General features: G+C 42.5%; 1 protein-coding gene across 1 annotated transcript in view; it reads right to left on the bottom strand.

Moving 5' to 3' along the window:
* The window catches only part of ruvbl1 (RuvB-like AAA ATPase 1), an 81,604-nt gene that overhangs the window by 44,410 nt on the left and 19,154 nt on the right, over positions 1-18,040 (bottom strand). The window contains exons 4-6 of the mRNA XM_072280244.1: positions 8,968-9,119; positions 4,855-4,944; positions 3,090-3,239 (exon numbers count right to left, since the gene is read on the bottom strand). Coding sequence (XP_072136345.1) covers positions 3,090-3,239; positions 4,855-4,944; positions 8,968-9,119 — 392 coding nt within the window. The remainder of the gene's footprint in view (positions 1-3,089; positions 3,240-4,854; positions 4,945-8,967; positions 9,120-18,040) is intronic.

Here is an 18,040-nt window from a genome sequence, read left to right as displayed (position 1 = left end):
CTGGATGACTGGAAAATAGCAAATGTTACTCCGCTATTTAAGAAGGGTGGGAGGCAGCAGAAAGGAAACTATAGACCTGTTACCTGACATCAGTGGCTGGGAAGTTGTTGAAATCGATTGTTAGGGATGAGATTACGGAGTATCTGCAGGTCCATGACTAGATAGGCCAAAGCCAGCATGGTTTCCTGAAAGGAAAATCGTGCCTGACTAATCAACTGCAATTTTTTGAGGAAATTAAAGCAGGGTAGACAAGGGAGATGCAGTAGATGTGGTGTACTTGGATTTTCAGAAGGCCTTTGACAAAGTGCTGCACATGAGGCTGCTTAGCAAGATAACAGCTCATGGAATTACAGGGGAGTTACTAGCATGGGTGGGGCATTGGCTGATCGGCAGAAAACAGAGATGGGAATAAAGGGATCCTATTCTGGCTGGCTGCCAGTTACCTGTGGAGTTCCACAGGGGTTGGTGTTGGGACCGCTGCTTTTTCTGATGTATGTCAATGATTTGAACTATGGGATTAAAGGATTTGTGGCTAAATTTGCCGATGATACAAAAATAGGTGGAGGAGCAGGTAGTGTTGAGAAAACAGAGTACCTGCAGACAGACTTGGATAGTTTAGGGGAATGGGCAAAGAAGTGGCAAATGAAATATAATGTTTGAAAGTGTATGGTCATGCACTTTGGTGGAAGAAATAAATGGGCAGACTATTATTTAGATGGGGAGAGAATCCAAAATGCAGAGATGCAAAGGGACTTGGGAGCCCTTGTGCAGGATACCCTAAAGGTTAACCTCCAGGTTGAGTTGGTGGTGCAGAAGGCATTCATTTCTAGAGGTATCGTATATAAGAGCAGGGATATGATGTTTTGAGGGTCTATAAGGCACTCATGAGACCACAATTAGAGTATTGTGCGCAGTTTTGGGCTCCTCATCTTAGAAGGGATATACTGACATCAGAGAGGGTTCAGAGAAGATTCACGGGAATGATTCCAGGAACGGAAGGGTTACCGTATCGGAATGTTTGGCAGCTTTTGGGTGCATTTGAAGCAGAGATAGATTAAGTTGTTGATTAGCCAGGGTGTCAAAGGGTATGGGGAGAAGGCAGGGAAGTGGGGATGACTGGAAGGATTGGATCAGCCCATGATTGAATGGCGAGCAGACTCAATGGGCCGAATGGCCTACTTCCGTTCCTATATCTTAGGTCTTATATTTTTCGTCCTCTGGAAATATATGAAGATATATATATTTGAGTCATTGATTAATCAGGTCACTTAATTGGGACAGAACATTGCCAAGCAGCTTCTAGCTAGCATCAGTCACAAACACGTGTGGCCCTTAGACTGTGCTTACAGTGAACAGATTTATAAACAGCGACAGTTGCATGTGCTTGTGATCAAAAAGTCGTGACTATTGTCACTGATAGTTGGTGAGAAATAAGCAGTAAGACAATTCGGAACTGTTCTGCTCAGTAACAGCTGAAAGACAAAATGAAAGGATTTCACCACTTCAATAAGGTAGGAATTATGAAGGTGCCTGAATTTAGGAATTATGCACTTGTTGTCTGTGCTGATTTTGTTCACTGCATATACTGGATGAATTTCTCAATCGATAACTTAGGAAGTAATACAGTTTTCTAGTAATATGTACTATTGTTAGTGTACTAATTGGTATGTATTTCATTTAATACATAATTTGTTACTCAGTTTGTCCTTTTTTTATATGTTGGAAGATTAAGAATTGAAAGGTTTCACTCTAACATTGTTTATGTAACTGAAAATTTCCATACCTTACATTAGCAATACAATACAAAATAATACTTTATTTAATTATTCTTAGATGACAAGTTGAACAGGTGAACTGGTTTGAACGCCCTCACCAGTTTACCCAAAGCAGACACATGTGGAACACCCTCCCAGGGGTGGCATTAGGGGCGTTAAGGAAACTTAATGATAGAAAAATGAGGACTATGTAGGAGAGAAGGGTTAGATTGATCTTGGAGCAGGTTAAATGGTCAGCACAACAGCATGTGCTGAAAGGCCTGTACTGTGCAGTAGTATTCTATTTTCCATAATATGGAGTGCTGATGTACATCTAGGGGGTGGCAGTTTGATTCAGTTTCATTCTGGTCTTCAGGTTAGAACAGAGACACAAGAGAATGCAGGTACTGGAACCGTGCATGGGTGGGAGAAGGAAATTGTTGTTTCTGTGTCCTTCAGCAGATTGTTTGCTGCTTTAGGTTAGAAGATTCTGGGTTAATACTGCACACTGGGATGAGACCATATTCTATCCTCATACTTAGATATTTTACCTTGTTGGTTCTACCATTTGAGCGGCATGTTAAATTCAGATTCTTAATGCCTATTTGGATATAAATTATCTCACAGGCACCGTACAAAAAAAGTCAGGGGGCTTTTTAGAACTCAAGTTGGCAGTCTTCTGTCAAGCAATGTTCCCAAAATTTGATCAACCTTATTAGCAGGCTCGCAGTTTTCTGATTTTATACTTATTTAGAGATGCAACACGGAACAGTCCCTAATGATCCAACAAGCTGCACCACCCAGCAACCCACCTATTTAACCCTAGCCTAATCACAGGCCAATTTACAATGACCAATTAACCTACTAACTGGTACATCAATGGACTGTGGGAGGAAACCAGAGTACCCTAGTGCTCATGGCAAGAACATATAAACTCCATAGGGATGGCGTCGGGATTGAACTCTGAATGCCTGTAATAGCTTTGTGTTAAGCACTATACTAATCTGGCGCCCCTTTACTAAAAGCACAAAATTCTAAGGAAATTCCTCCCAGCCCACCCTTCTTGTCCTGGCTTCTGCTCCCTTCCTTTCCCGTCCTGATGACTGCTGACTGTTTATTCCCCTTCATAGACTTGCTGAGTTTCCCCAACATTTTGTGTGTGTTTCCCCAAGGAAAATCAACTGCTTATGTGAAAGCACTTCAGCCCTATTTTGATGCACAAACACCCACCGATGATTTGCAATAACTGCAATGAATTTATCACTGCAAACATTTTCAGGTTGCACATTAGAGAACCCCACCTCAAGTGAATCCGAATAACGTTATGCTTATTACCTGTGGTCTTGCATTGGCAACATCTAGATCGTGCAATGTCACGTCCTGTATGATTTCTTTCTTCTTGTGAACATCGCCCTTTGGCAGTGGAACGTACTCTTCAGCTTCAAGGTCAAATTCTGTGGCATACGTATCACACCTGCCTTGCCTCTGTGATGTCCGAGGAGGGGTGCAGTGGGGGGGGGGGGGAATACAACAGGTGCACTATCAACTCTCTTTCCAAATAAGATTCAAAGAAAGGCAGCTGGGGAGGCCCCGATGCACAATTATGGGATTGACAGGCCTTTGTCAACAGACTGCAACTGTCTCCCTTGTTTTTGGCAAGCAAAGGCAGCCCACCTGTCCACCTCGATTCTTGCCAAAAGCAACTTAACTTTCCAGCAAATTGGCCTTTTTCACCGTACCTCTAAATTTGCTATTCTTACTAAAGGATCCCATACAACAGAAAACATTAACCACAGTTCAGTAAACATGTTAGGGTCACTTTGCAGCTGGATGGCTCAGCATGTGTTAACTTGTGCTGATAAAATGCTTAGCAACTTTTCATAATCATTTAAAGCTCTCATGGACAGAACCTACTGACTTAGTAATGAATAGATTAAAGGATCAACACACTAGATTATTGCATTTCTTTTTGCCAATTTTCTCCCTTCTTGTCTCCCTATGTTTCAACTGCAGCCTATTGGAATATAGGCTCCACTTGCACTGGTAAGCACAAACGATTCTGCATATGCTGGAAATCCAAGACTCTTGAAGGATCTTGGCCTGAAACTTTGACTTTTTATTCCTCTCCATAGATGCTGCCCGACCTGCTGAGTGCATGCAGAATTTTGAGTGTTACTCCACTTGTAGTGGTGACCCTTTAGCAAACACCTTTCACGTATTAATACCAGACGGTACACACCGGCAGACTATCGTGTTAAGATTGCAAGCAAGCTCTCTTTTGCAGCTGTGCTCTACATACTTGTACATCAAGGATCACCATATTAATGGCAAGGAACCTGGCTGATTTTCCTCCCTCTCTGGGGAAGCAAGTCTAAATTTAGAATCCCTAATGATCTGTTCCCAAGATCAGGCAGTGAAACTGATATTTCAACTTACCCATTCTATCATCACTACACCATCAAGGATTGTCTTGTTTTTTTTAAATAAACTAAATTTAACATTAATTGCTGGAATTGTTAGCATTTTAAAATCTTCTCAGCCGGCTGTGTTTTACAGATCAACAGTCCAGGAAGGACATGGCTGTAAACTGTATAAGTTTCAAGCACCTAAACAACAGTTAGAATCATTCTGTTTTGTTTATATTTAAGATACATTTAGGGGCAAACAGTAATCCAATAACAGAAGTTAATTGTCAGTGTTTAACACAGATTTGGAAGTGAAGTGCAGCTACTGTCTCACATCCTTTTAGCACTACTTCAAGCAATTCTCACTGTTTCTTTCGCATTTCCAGTAAAGAAAAGGTTTCTCATTTATTTTGCTTGGAATTCAACTACAATGCCCTTAAAGCCCTTCATGTCCAAACAAAGTTAAGCAGAAGCAGTGTATTAGTTTTATTAAACATTCATAGACACATAAATGAATACCTACAGCTTGTACACAACTTTCAAACTCCCCACAGGTTTTTAATCCTCTGACATTTTGACAAAACCTATTCAACATTTAAAATGTGGAATTTTCCCTCCTATAATAAACTACCTAGAATGAAGTTGCACAGAAGCTGTGTTAACAACTTGATCCGGTTAAAATTTGGAAAATTTACCTTCACGGCTCCGCTATTTGCTTCAATATAAATCACATCTCCAACTTCAACGCGCTCCTTCTGTAGACTCTCATAGATACTGGGATCAAGCTGAAAGGCAACACACGTAACACTATTACACAAAAGAGAGTCGCTGAAGATTAAAACAAAATGTGCAAAAATGCTCGCCGTGGTTAACCATGCACAAAACTCAACCTGATCAACTGGATGGTTAGATATGCAGAGTCTTTTTCCCCATGGTTGGTGCATCAAAACAAGAGGGCATAGGTTTAAGGTGTAGAGGAGTTTTAAAAAGAGATTTGAAGGTTTGAAGGTAGATTATATTTTTATACACACACACACACACACACACACACACACACACACACACAGGGATTGGCTGATATTTCCAACCAGAGGAAATGGTACAGTGAGATAACAGTCAGAGTTGTACAACATGGCAACAGGCCCTTTGGCCCAACTTGTCCATGCCAACCCTCACTAATCCTATTTTCCCACATTAGAATATTATTGCTCTTCTCCCTTCCTATCCAAGAACCTGGCTAAATGTCTCTTAAACATTGTTAACAGTATGTCTTCACTACTTCCTAACAGACTGAATGTTCCTTATAAACACCATCCAGTGGGGGGAGGGGGGACTTTAAAATCAGACTCCCTTTAAATCTTTCCCCTCATCTTAAACCTTTACCCTCTGATGTTGGACTCCCTGTCCCAACAAAGAAAAAGATTAGCTATCCTATCAATGCCCCTCAATTCTGTAAACCTCTAAAAGGTCACCCTCAGCCTCCCTCATTCCACTGAGAATAAACTCAGCCCTCCAGGGTCTCCTTATTACTATAGTCCTCCATTTAAAGCAACATCCTGGTGAATCACTTTGCCACTCTTTCTAAAGCTTTCACATCCTTTCTATAGTGTGGCAATGAGAAAAGTACACAATACTCCAAGTGTGGTCTAACCAGTAGTTGAAATACAAAATTCCAAGTTTTATTCTCAATGTCTCAGCCTGTGAAGGCAAGCATGCTGAATGTCCACTTTGCTACCCTATCAAAGTGTGCTGCCATTTTCTGGAAGAGGTTATCTTGCACCCAAGCCCCTCTGTACATCAACACTTCTGCCTCTATTTACTGTACATGTCCTGTTAACATGTTGGGACATCAAATATATTATTGCACACTTGTTTGGATTAAATTCCAGTTCAGCTCCTCTCAACTTTCCATTTGGTTTGTGTCTCGCTTTATCTTTTCACAGCGTTCTTCACTGCCCATGACCCCACCGATTCTTTTGCGTCATTAGCAAACCTACGAATCAGTCCACTTACATCAGTACTGATCCCTGTGGTATACCACTGGTTACAGGGTTTCAGTCAGTAAAACATCCTTCAACTGTTACCTCAACCTCCTACCACCAAGTCAATTTTGGTTTCAGTTTGCCAAAACACCTTAGATACCATGTATCCTAACATTCTGGATCAGACAGCCTTGTGGAACTTTGTCAAAAGCACTGAAGTCCACATAAATATAACCACACTGTTATAAGTTATTCCCTCAAAAATCTTCAGATTCACGAGGCAGGAATCCCCCTGCAAAGAAACGAATGTTGACTCTTCCTGATCAGTCCATCTTTTCAAGTGAACAAATTCTGTCTCTTACATTTTTTTTTCTGGTAATTTCCCCACTATTGATCCAAGGCTGAGCTGCCTGTAGTTTTCTGGTAGTATCTCGACTGCCCTTTTTGAATGTATTATCTATCCTCCAGTTCTCTGTACTTTCACCTCTGGCTAATGAAGGTGCAAATATCTTTTTTTAGTGCCCCAGCGATCTCTTTCACTTCATGTAGTACCCTAGACTAGATCCTATCAGGACCTGGAGGCTTATCCACCATAATATGCAGAAATATTGCTAACATTTACTCTTTGCTAATAGACACATGTTTCAGAACATCCGTGTACCTCCTCATCCTCCACTTCCCCCTCCCTGGCGAAGATGAAGCAGTGTTCATTGTGGACCTCACTCATAACCCCCTAGCTCCATACACTGAATATCCTTGCAGCCCTTGAGGCAAGCACCTCTTTCTTTCCTACCTCTTTGCTTTGAATAGACCCATAAAAGACTTTAGGATTCCCCTTATTCTTATTTGATAAGGTAATTTAATAGCCTCTTCTTGCCTGCCTAATTTCTTCCTTTTTCCTATATGTCATATAAGACAGTAGAAAATAAATGTACATACAGGCGACTCCTGTGTTAGAGAGTTCCGAGAAAGTAGCATTATTACAGAGCTTAGGAGGGATAATGGCACCTAATAGCCACTCCTTTGCTTGCATCTTCAGAAACAGCTCTAGTTCCACCTTTAATACCTTTATTTTTCCTGATTAGGGTTCTTTTGAAGACCCTGACCTGGAGTTACACACAGGCTTCGGTTCTTTGCGGGAATGGGACCTGCTCTCGGAGTTCCATGACTGGCCATTATTTGACATGCCAAGGGTTTGGTGTGAGAGTCTCGATCGTGGTCGGAAACCTAAGATCTCAGGGTTCTGGAGACAGGCGGATCGAGGGTTAGTGTCACGGCAGGAGACTTGTGTGTCATTGGGAAGGCCGGAAAATCTTTCACCGTGGGCCCGAAGACCCAAGGTCTTTGTGATCTTTGGTCACACAGTTCAAAAAAAGCGACAAAACGGACTTTTAACATCGTAAACCAGCGGGTTGTTGTTATGACTCCCGCTCACTGTGAAAATAGGGGACACCTCCCTCTCCCTTGCCAGGGACAGAAAACCTGTGGGTTGTCGAATGTCTGATGAAATGCGAAGCCTTTGGGGTGACTTTCGTCTGTGTCTTCGCTATCGCTTAGCTCATGCCTGTGCTCAGTAGCGGGTGCGCTTTTTTTTGCCATGGGGAGAGGGGGGAATTGTTGCTCGCCGCTGCATACGTGCGTGGGGAGGGGGCTTCGGGGTTCTCACATTTAACTTCCATTCATCCTTTGGGGCACTTCTCTGTTTTTGTGGATGTTTGCGAAGAAAAAGCATTTCAGGATGTATCTTGCATACATTTCTCTGACATTAAATTTGACCTTTGAACCTTTGAGTGAAGTCATGTCATCTACACAAATCAAGAAACAAAAGCTGAAACGTACTTACCTTCCCATCCCCAAATAAAATTATGCGAGAGCATCTCAAAATCTTGGGTGGTGGTTTGGGCATTCTGCAAGGGCATTTTCTTGTAATCTGAACAGTTGTAATGCTGGGGTTGCCAGTACTTGATGCTTGTTTCCTTCTATTTCTCAACTCCTTTGTAAAACAAAGTTCCTTAATCTTACTGTCTTTGATTCTTACCCTTATAGGTATAAGTGACCTCTGAGCTACAAATGTATTTATCAGACTTACAGTGAAATGTGCAATTTGCATTAACAGCTAACACACCCAAGGGTGTGCTGGAGCAGCCTGCAGATGTCACATGTTCCAGCGCCAACATAGCATGCCCACCATGCTCTGCAGAACCAATATATCAGAACATACGAAGCAACAACAGCAAAACATACTCCATTCCTTCCCCCCTCCCATCCTGTCCCCAAATACATCCTATGATCCTCAAAAACTATATTACAAAAAACACAACTATGCCTGAGCTGCAATCTTGACAGACTAACGCTGAGCATCATATTGACTGGATCTCTTACTACCTTGACTTTAAAATGCTCAGTTGTAATTTTTTCCTTAGCAGCTGCATCCAATCAGCCCACCTCCAATTTGAGACTGCACTATATTTAAGTGTTTCCCTGTAGGCAAGGCTTAGAAGGATACGGACGTAATGCAGGCAAACAGAATGGTGCATGTGGGCCAAAAGTTTGGTACGTATACGGTGGGCTGAAGGGCCCAATTCTGTGCGCAAGACTCTGTGACAAGCAACTTATAGCCAAGTTTGAAAAGACAAAAATAGCATTCTGAGGGCCAGTCTGAAATTTTTGAATGGCTGTCAAATAGCTTAGTGACATTATTCAAAGGAATTTCTCTGAAATTCTTTGCTGATTGCTGGAAAATGTTGAATGGTCTCTTCTTTGAATGTTATTATCCCTTGCCAAAACAGAAGGACTATCAACACAATCACGAACAATTTTCCATACCTTCAGTTGTTTTGTGCCCTTTGCTGTCTTTAACCCAATGATAACGTGGCTGACTGTCTTTCCATAACCACCCATGGGATTTTCAGTCTCACAAGGGGTCAGTTCTGTGACCTCGCCTTCATAAACTTCCTTTGTCTCTTTAATCCTTAGGCCTGAAAAAACATGAGAAACATTTAGAGCAGACAATAAATCACGAACATGTTGGGTGGGAGAAGAAAACAAGAAAATAGATGCCTTTGCAAATGTTTCATATAATTACAGTGTTTTCACTTCAAAGGTTTCTCTCCAGTGCTCACGGCAGCCACCCCATCTGGCTCTAATATAACAACTGTTGCCACCATGCTCTGACCAGTGAGGGGCTGGTTTTGAATCAAGTCAAGTTTACTGTCATGTGCACTAGTTCAGTGAGGTACAGGTACAATGAAAAACTTGCCTGAAGTAGCATCAGTCATATAGGTAGGTTCAGACAACATACAACACAAATTATACAAGAGAGTGAAGAAAAAAAGACTGCAAAAACAAGACGTCAGTGCAAAATAAAACACCAACAGAGACAAGATCATAGAGAAAGTCAGTAGAATTTCGTAAATGAGTTAGGAATAGAATTGTGCAGGTCAGTTTGAGAACACAATGACTGTAGGAAAGTAGCTGTTCCTGAATTCGGTGGTGAGGGACTTCAGGGTTCCGTACCTCCTGCCCAATTGGAGCAGTGAGAAGAAGGCATAACCTGGACGGTGGGGGACCTCAAAGATAGAACCTGGGTCCTTGAAGAAGTGCCTCCTGTAGAAACTGTCAATGGTGGGGGGAACTGCTTTAACTATTCTCTGCAGTCTGTGACTACATAGATCTGAAGCAATCTATTTATTTAGAGACTCAGCTTGGAGTAGGCCCTCCTGGCCCTTTGAGCGACGTCACCCAGCAGCCCAAGAGAACTCCTGATTTAACACTAACCTAACCACGGGACAATTTACAATGACCAATTAACCTAGTAACTGGTACGTTTTTGGATTATGGGTGGAAACCAGAGAACCCGGAGAAAACCAATGTGTTCCACGGGGTGGTCAAAAGGTTCAAAGGAACATCTAAACAAGCCTGATGCATTTTGGAAACAAGTCCTGTGGACTGATGAAGTTAAAATAGAACGTTTTGGCTGCAATGAGCAAAGGTATGTTTAGAGAAAAAAGGGTGCAGAATTTCATGAAAAGAACACCTCTCAGCTGTTAAGCACGGGGGTGAATTGAACATGCTTTGAGCTTGTGTTGCAGCCAGTGGCACGGGGAACATTTACTGGTAGAGGGAAGAATGAATTAAATTAAATACCAGCAAATTCTGGAAGCAAACATCTCACCGTCTGTAAAAAAGCTGAAGATGAAAAGAGGATGGCTTCTACAACAGGATAATGATCCTAAACACACCTCAAAATCCATAATGGACTACCTCAAGAGGCGCAAGCTGAAGGTTTTGCCATGGCCCTCACAGTCCCCTGACCTAAACATCATCGAGAATCTGTGGATAGACCTCAAAAGAGCAGTGCATGCAAGATGGCCCAAGAATCTCACAGAACTAGAAGCCTTTTGCAAGGAAGAATGGGCGAAAATCCCCCAAACAAGAATTGAAAGACTCTTAGCTGGCTACAAAAAGTGTTTACAAGCTATGATACTTGCCAAAGCGGGTGTTACTAAGTACTGCCATGCAGGGTGCCCAAACTTTTGCTTTGGGCCCTTTTCCTTTTTTGTTACTGTGAAACTGTAAAAGGTGGAAATAAAAAAGTTTTCTTGCTTAAAATATTAAAGAAAAGTGTCATCTTTAACTTTATGCCTTTTGGAAATCAGTTATCTTTTACTCGCCTAGCTATTCACAGAAACAGAAATTTTGACCAGGGGTGCCCAAACTTTTGCATGCCACTGTATATTTGACAAGCCATGAGCCACAGAGATATAGGCCCAATGCCAGAGGACTGGACTTGGTAGGGCCATTTATTTTTGACCAGTATAGACATGGGCCAAATGGTTTCCAGTATTGTGAATATCTTATGATGCACGAGCTCTTCACTTCAAACCAGGCACTGAAAGCATTTCATTGGCACCAACGTAAAAACAGCTCATCTGTTTCTAATGTGCTGTTATTAAATCAACTTAACTTTTACTCAAAAAAGATGCAATTCCAAATGAAGATTGACAGGATTATTTGGAGAAGCTAAACTGCAAATGGGTTGGCAAATTAACTAAACCTCAAGACATTTCATCATTAAAGTCTCCGCTTAAATACAGAGTTTGGTGAGACCAAACACAATTTTGATCTTTGGGGCTCTGTGTTCAGTTACCAGTAAGTGAATCAATAGTGTTTCGAGAAAAGACAACTACATTATTCATTTCTGAGTGTTTTATTTCCTAAAAATATTTCATCATAGCTAATAATTCAAACACTTGGCTGACATGCAAGATGAGTGACCCAAAACGGTTCTCAACTTTGAAATAAAGAGACAAAAACAAAAAAAAACTTCTTTGAGGTCCTTGTAGTTTTCCCAAGATGCCTGGCAAGGTATCGGGTGACACGTACTTCAGCACATTGAGTATGTGTGCTTCACGTCTCAAATTGCTTTCGTGCAGATACAAGTTCTCAATGCATGCCACAGCACATTCTAATCTTACGACTTTTCCTCTAACTCCATCTACCAAATTCATACCAGTTATGGTTGGAGTCTGACATAGAACCTGAGGAAATTTAGCCGCTATCAATGGAAGGAGCAGAATAATGAATACAAGATTAATTTCTAAATAGGTATTTATTTTGCAATTGTATTCCAAAATGCATTCAAAACAAACAGAAGTAACCAAGAAACAACATAAACAAATGTCAGTCCATGGCTGCCTCTTCTGCCATGAGGAGAGCACTCTCAAGTTGGAGGAGTAATAGTTCCATTTTGGTAGCCTCCAACGTAATGGCATTAACATCGATTTCTCCAAGTTTTGGTATTTCTGGTATTTTCTCCTCCGTCCTGATCAAAAAGGCACAACAGCACCTTTATTTCCTGCAGAGCATCAAGAAAGCTCACCTCTGTCCCAGGATACTGACGGACTTTTACCGCTGTACCACTGAGAGCATACTCACCAACTGCATCTCAGTGTGGTATGGCAATTGTCCCGTATCGGACTGCAAAGCACTCAAGCATGTGGTAAAAACTGCCCAGCGGATTATCGGCACCTAATTGCCCACCATTGAGAACATCTACCATAAACGTTGCCTGGGCAGGGTGAAAAGCATTATCAAGGATGCATCTCATCCTAACCATGGACTTTTTACTCTCCTCCCATCTGGTAGGCGTTACAGGAGCCTCCGCTCCCGCACCAGCAGGCACAGGAAGAGCTTCTTCCCTGAAGCTGTGACCCTGCTGAACCTCTCATCACAGCGCTAAGCAGTATTGCACCCACATTGTACTGTCGCAGTACTTTTATATTTGTGTGCTGTAGCACTTACTTTTTATTCGCAGTTATTTTGTAAATAACACTATTCTTTGCATTTCTGGTTAGATGCTTACTGCATTTCATTGGCTTTGTATTTGTGTTTGGAACAATGACAATAAAGTTGAATCTAATCTAATCTAATTTTTCCCCTTCCCCTTCTTCTATTCCTCACTCTGGCCTCCTACCTCCTCTCCTCAGCTGCCTATCACCTCCCTTGGGTTCCCTTTTCTCCGGCATTTTACCTTTTCCACCTATCCACTCCCAGGTTCTTCCCTCTTTCCCTACACACCTGGCTTCATCGATAAACCTTTAAGCTTATACTCCTACCCCTCCCCCCTTCTTATGCTGGCTTCTGCTCCCTTCCTTTCCAGTCCGGGTGAATGATCTTGGCTTAAAACTGTAGCCCCCTGGTAAGCCTCCGGCTCACTCAGCTCGCTTTCGTCTAGGGGGAGCAGCCTTCAGCCCTGCCAAACTGGGTAATCAAGTTTGTGTGGATGCTGTGTGATGTACCCCACCCTGCCAAATAAGAGACAATACACCATATGCGATTAAATGAATACACTTTATAGATCTTACTGGAACTCTAATTAATAGAGATAAAATATAAAAGGAAAGTAAAAGGTGCCAGTCTTATCAAAGTTCAACCACATCGTGCACAACCGTTAGAGCTCAATGAATGGGGTCTTCTTTACACCATGCGATTGCTTCTGACCCCCTGGACCCGCCACCTGGGACCAACCACGGTGGTCGACCAAAGCGCGTCCAGCATATCCTTCCTCTTCGATTCTCCTCCCCAAATCCCAGGGCCTCAGACTCCCGCTCGGGGTCCGTTCTGTCGCCCAGCTTACAGCATCGCATCTCCTCCCTCTGTCCCCATCGCACCTTCTGCCTTCAAAGCTCACGAAAACAGTAGCTTACAGACACATAAGAAAGAACATCTATCCCAATTGGTTAGCAAATGAATACAATTCTCTTATCAGTAATATAACCCAAACAAGCTGCTAGCGAGAGAACCACTGTCTCAGCAGTTAACATCACAGAGAAGCCATTTTATTCACCTTAGCAGTAACATAAAAGAAGAAACCCCTTATAGAACATTGACTCTATTTATTTCCACAGATGCTGTCTGACCTGCTGTGTTCTTCCAGCATTTTGTGTATTCTTCAAGAAACAATATTTTCCTGGGATGAGCATTAAACATAGAAACATAGAAACGTAGAAAATAGGTGCGGGAGTAGGCCATTCGGCCCTTCGAGCCTGCACCGCCATTTATTATGATCATGGCTGATCATCCAACTCAGAACCCTGCCCCAACCTTCCCTCCATACCCCCTGACCCCCGTAGCCACAAGGGCCATATCTAACTCCCTCTTAAATATAGCCAATGAACTGGCCTCAACTGTTTCCTGTGGCAGAGAATTCCACAGATTCACCACTCTCTGTGTGAAGAAGTTTTTCCTAATCTCGGTCCTAAAAGGCTTCCCCTCTATCCTCAAACTGTGGCCCCTCGTTCTGGACTTCCCCAACATCGGGAACAATCTTCCTGCATCTAGCCTGTCCAATCCTTTTAGGATTTTATACGTTTCAATCAGATCCCCCCTCAATCTTCTAAATTCCAACGAGTACAAGCCCAGTTCATCCAGTCTTTCTTCATATGAAAGTCCTGCCATCCCAGGAATCAATCTGGTGAACCTTCTTTGTACTCCCTCTATGGCAAGGATGTCTTTCCTCAGATTAGGGGACCAAAACTGCACACAATACTCCAGGTGTAGTCTCACCAAGGCCTTGTACAACTGCAGTAGTACCTCTCTGCTCCTGTACTCGAATCCTCTCGCTATAAATGCCAGCATACCATTCACCTTTTTCACCGCCTGCTGTACCTGCATGCCCACTTTCAATGACTGGTGTATAATGACACCCAGGTCTCGTTGCACCTTCCCTTTTCCTAATCGGCCACCATTCAGATAATAATCTGTTTTCCTATTTTTGCCACCAAAGTGGATAACTTCACATTTATCCACATTAAATTGCATCTGCCATGAATTTGCCCACTCACCCAACCTATCCAAGTCACTCTGCATCCTCTTAGCATCTTCCTCACAGCTAACACTGCCACCCAGCTTCGTGTCATCCGCAAACTTGGAGATGCTGCATTTAATTACCTCATCCAAGTCATTAATATATATTGTAAACAACTGGGGTCCCAGCACTGAGTCTTGCGGTACCCCACTAGTCACCGCCTGCCATTCTGAAAAGGTCCCGTTTATTCCCACTCTTTGCTTCCTGTCTGCTAACCAATTCTCCATCCACATCAATACCTTACCCCCAATACCGTGTACTTTAAGTTTGCACACTAATCTCCTGTGTGGGACCTTGTCAAAAGCCTTTTGAAAATCCAAATATACCACATCCACTGGTTCTCCCCTATCCACTCTACTAGTTACATCCTCAAAAAATTCTATGAGATTCGTCAGACATGATTTTCCTTTCACAAACCCATGCTGACTTTGTCCGATGATTTCACTGCTTTCCAAATGTGCTGTTATCACATCTTTGATAACTGACTCCAGCAGTTTCCCCACCACCGACGTTAGGCTAACCGGTCTATAATTCCCCGGTTTCTCTCTCCCTCCTTTTTTAAAAAGCGGGGTTACATTAGCCACCCTCCAATCCTCAGGAACTAGTCCAGGATCTAACGAGTTTTGAAAAATTATCACTAATGCATCCACTATTTCTTGGGTTACTTCCTTAAGCACTCTAGGATGCAGACCATCTGGCCCTGGGGATTTATCTGCCTTCAATCCCTTCAATTTACCTAACACCACTTCCCTACTAACATGTATTTCGCTCAATTCCTCCATCTCACTGGACCCTCTGTCCCCTACTATTTCTGGAAGATTATTTATGTCCTCCTTAGTGAAGACAGAACCAAAGTAATTATTCAATTGGTCTGCCATGTCCTTGTTCCCCATAATCAATTCACCTGTTTCTGTCTGTAGGGGACCTACATTTGTCTTTACCAGTCTTTTCCTTTTTACATATCTATAAAAGCTTTTATAGTCAGTTTTTATGTTCCCTGCCAGTTTTCTCTCATAATCTTTTTTCCCCTTCCTAATTAAGCCCTTTGTCCTCCTCTGCTGAACTCTGAATTTCTCCCAGTCCTCAGGTGAGCCACTTTCTCTGGCTAATTTGTATGCTTCTTCTTTGGAATTGATACTATCCCTAGTTTCTCGTCAGCCACAGGTGCACTACCTTCCTTGATTTATTCTTTTGCCAAACTGGTATGAACAATTGTTGTAGTTCATCCATGCAACCTTTAAATGCTTGCCATTGCATATCCATCGTCAATCCTTTAAGTGTCATTTGCCAGTCTATCTTAGCTAATTCACGTCTCATACCTTCAAAGTTACCCCTCTTTAAGTTCAGAATCAGTAGTAATTAGGGACAATAGTGATGAAGTCCCTACACTATCATTGAATACATGCTTATCTGTCCAAATTGATGTGTAGCAACATGGATAGAAAAACACAGAAAACATATAAAACCTACAGCACAATACAGGCCCTTCAGCCCACAGAGTTGTGCTAAACATGTCCCTACCTTAGAAATTACTAGGCTTACACATAGCCCTCTATTTTTTCTAAGCTCCATGTACCTATCCAAAAGTATCCACCTCCATCACCATTGCCGGCAGCCCATTCCACGCACTCACCACTCTCTGCGTAAAAAACTTACCCCTGACATCTCCTCTGTACCTACTCCCCAGCACATTAAACCTGTGTCCTCTTGTGTCAACCATTTCAGCCCTGGGAAAAAGCTTCTGATTATCCACACGATCATTGCCTCTCATCATCTTATACACCTCTATCAGGTCACCATTCATCCTCCGTCGCTCCGAGGAGAAAAGGCCCAGTTCACTCAACCTGTTTTCATAAGGCATGCTCCTCAATCCAGGCAACATCCTTGTAAATCTCCTCTGCACCCTTTCTATGGTTTCCACATCCTTCCTGTAGTGAGGCGACCAGAACTGAGCACAGTACTCCAAGTGGGGTCTGACCAGGGTCCTATATAGCTGCAACATTACCTCTCGGCTCCTAAATTCATTTCCATGATTAACGAAGGCCAATAAACCGTATGCCTTCTTAACCACAGAGTCAACCTGCGCAGTTGCTTTGAGTATCCTATGGACTTGGACCCCAAGATCCCTCTGATCCTCCACACTGCCAAGAGTCTTACCATTAATACTATATTCTGCCATCATATTTGACCTACCAAAATGAACCACTTCACACTTATCTGGGTTGAACTCCATCTGCCACTTCTCAGCCCAGTTTTGCATCCTATCAATGTCCTGCTGTAACCTCTGACAGCCTTCCACACTACCCACAACACCTCCAACCTTTGTGTCATCAGCAAACTTACTAACCCATCCCTCCACTTCCTCATCCAGGTCATTTATAAAAATCACAAAGAGTAGGGGTCCCAGAACAGATCCCTGAGGCACACCACTGGTCACTGACCTCTATGCAGAAAATGATCCATCTACAACCACTCTTTGCCTTCTGTGGGAAAGCCAGTTCTGGATCTACAAAGCAATGTCCCCTTGGATCCCATGCCTCCTTACTTTCTCAATAAACCTTGCATGTGGTACCTTATCAAATGCCTTGCTGAAATTCATATACACTATATCTACTGCTCTTCCTTCATCAATGTGTTTAGTCACATCCTCAAAATATTCAATCAGGCTCGTAAGGCACGACCTGCCCTTGACAAAGCTATGCTGACTATTCCTGATCATATTATACCTCTCCAAATGTTCATAAATCTTGCCTCTCATGATTTTCTCCATCAACTTACCAACCACTGAAGTAAGACTCACTGGTCTGTAATTTCCTGGGCTATCTCTACTCCCTTTCTTGAATAAAGGAACAACATCCTCCAATCCTCCGGAACCTCTCCCGTCTCTATTGATGATTCAAAGATCATTGCCAGAGGCTCAGCAATCTCCTCCCTCACCTCCCATAGTAGTCTGGGGTACATCTCATCCAGTCCCGGCGATATATCCAACTTGATGCTTTCCAAAAGCTCCAGCACATCCTCTTTCTTAATATTTGCATGCTCAAGCTTTTCAGTCTGCTGCAAGTCATCCCTACAATCACCAAGATCCTTTTCCATATTGAATACTGAAGTAAAGTATTCATTAAGTACCTCGGCTATTTCCTCCGGTTCCATACACACTTTCCCACTGTCACACTTCATAGGTCCTATTCTTTCATGTCTTATCTTCTTGCTCTTCACATACTTGTAGAAAGCCTTGGGGTTTTCCTTAATCCTGTCCACCAAGGCCTTCTCATGGCCCCTGCTCTTCTAATTTCCTTTTTAAGCTCCTTCCTGTTAGCCTTATAATCTTCTAGATCTCTAACATTACCTAGCTCTCTGAACCTTTTGTAAGCTTTTCTTTTCTTGAGTGGATTTATTATAGCCTTTGTACACCACGGTTCTTGTACCCTACCATAACTTCCCTGTCTCATTGGAACGTACCTATGCAGAACTCCACACAAATATCCCCTGAACATTTGCCACATTTCTTCCATACCTTTCCCTGAGGAT

The sequence above is a fragment of the Mobula birostris genome, chromosome 16 (genome assembly GCF_030028105.1).
Source record: "Mobula birostris isolate sMobBir1 chromosome 16, sMobBir1.hap1, whole genome shotgun sequence".
Taxonomy (NCBI): Eukaryota; Metazoa; Chordata; class Chondrichthyes; order Myliobatiformes; family Myliobatidae; genus Mobula; species Mobula birostris.
The sequence above is the reverse complement of the archived record's forward strand: the minus strand, read 5'-3'. Positions and strand labels throughout refer to the sequence as shown.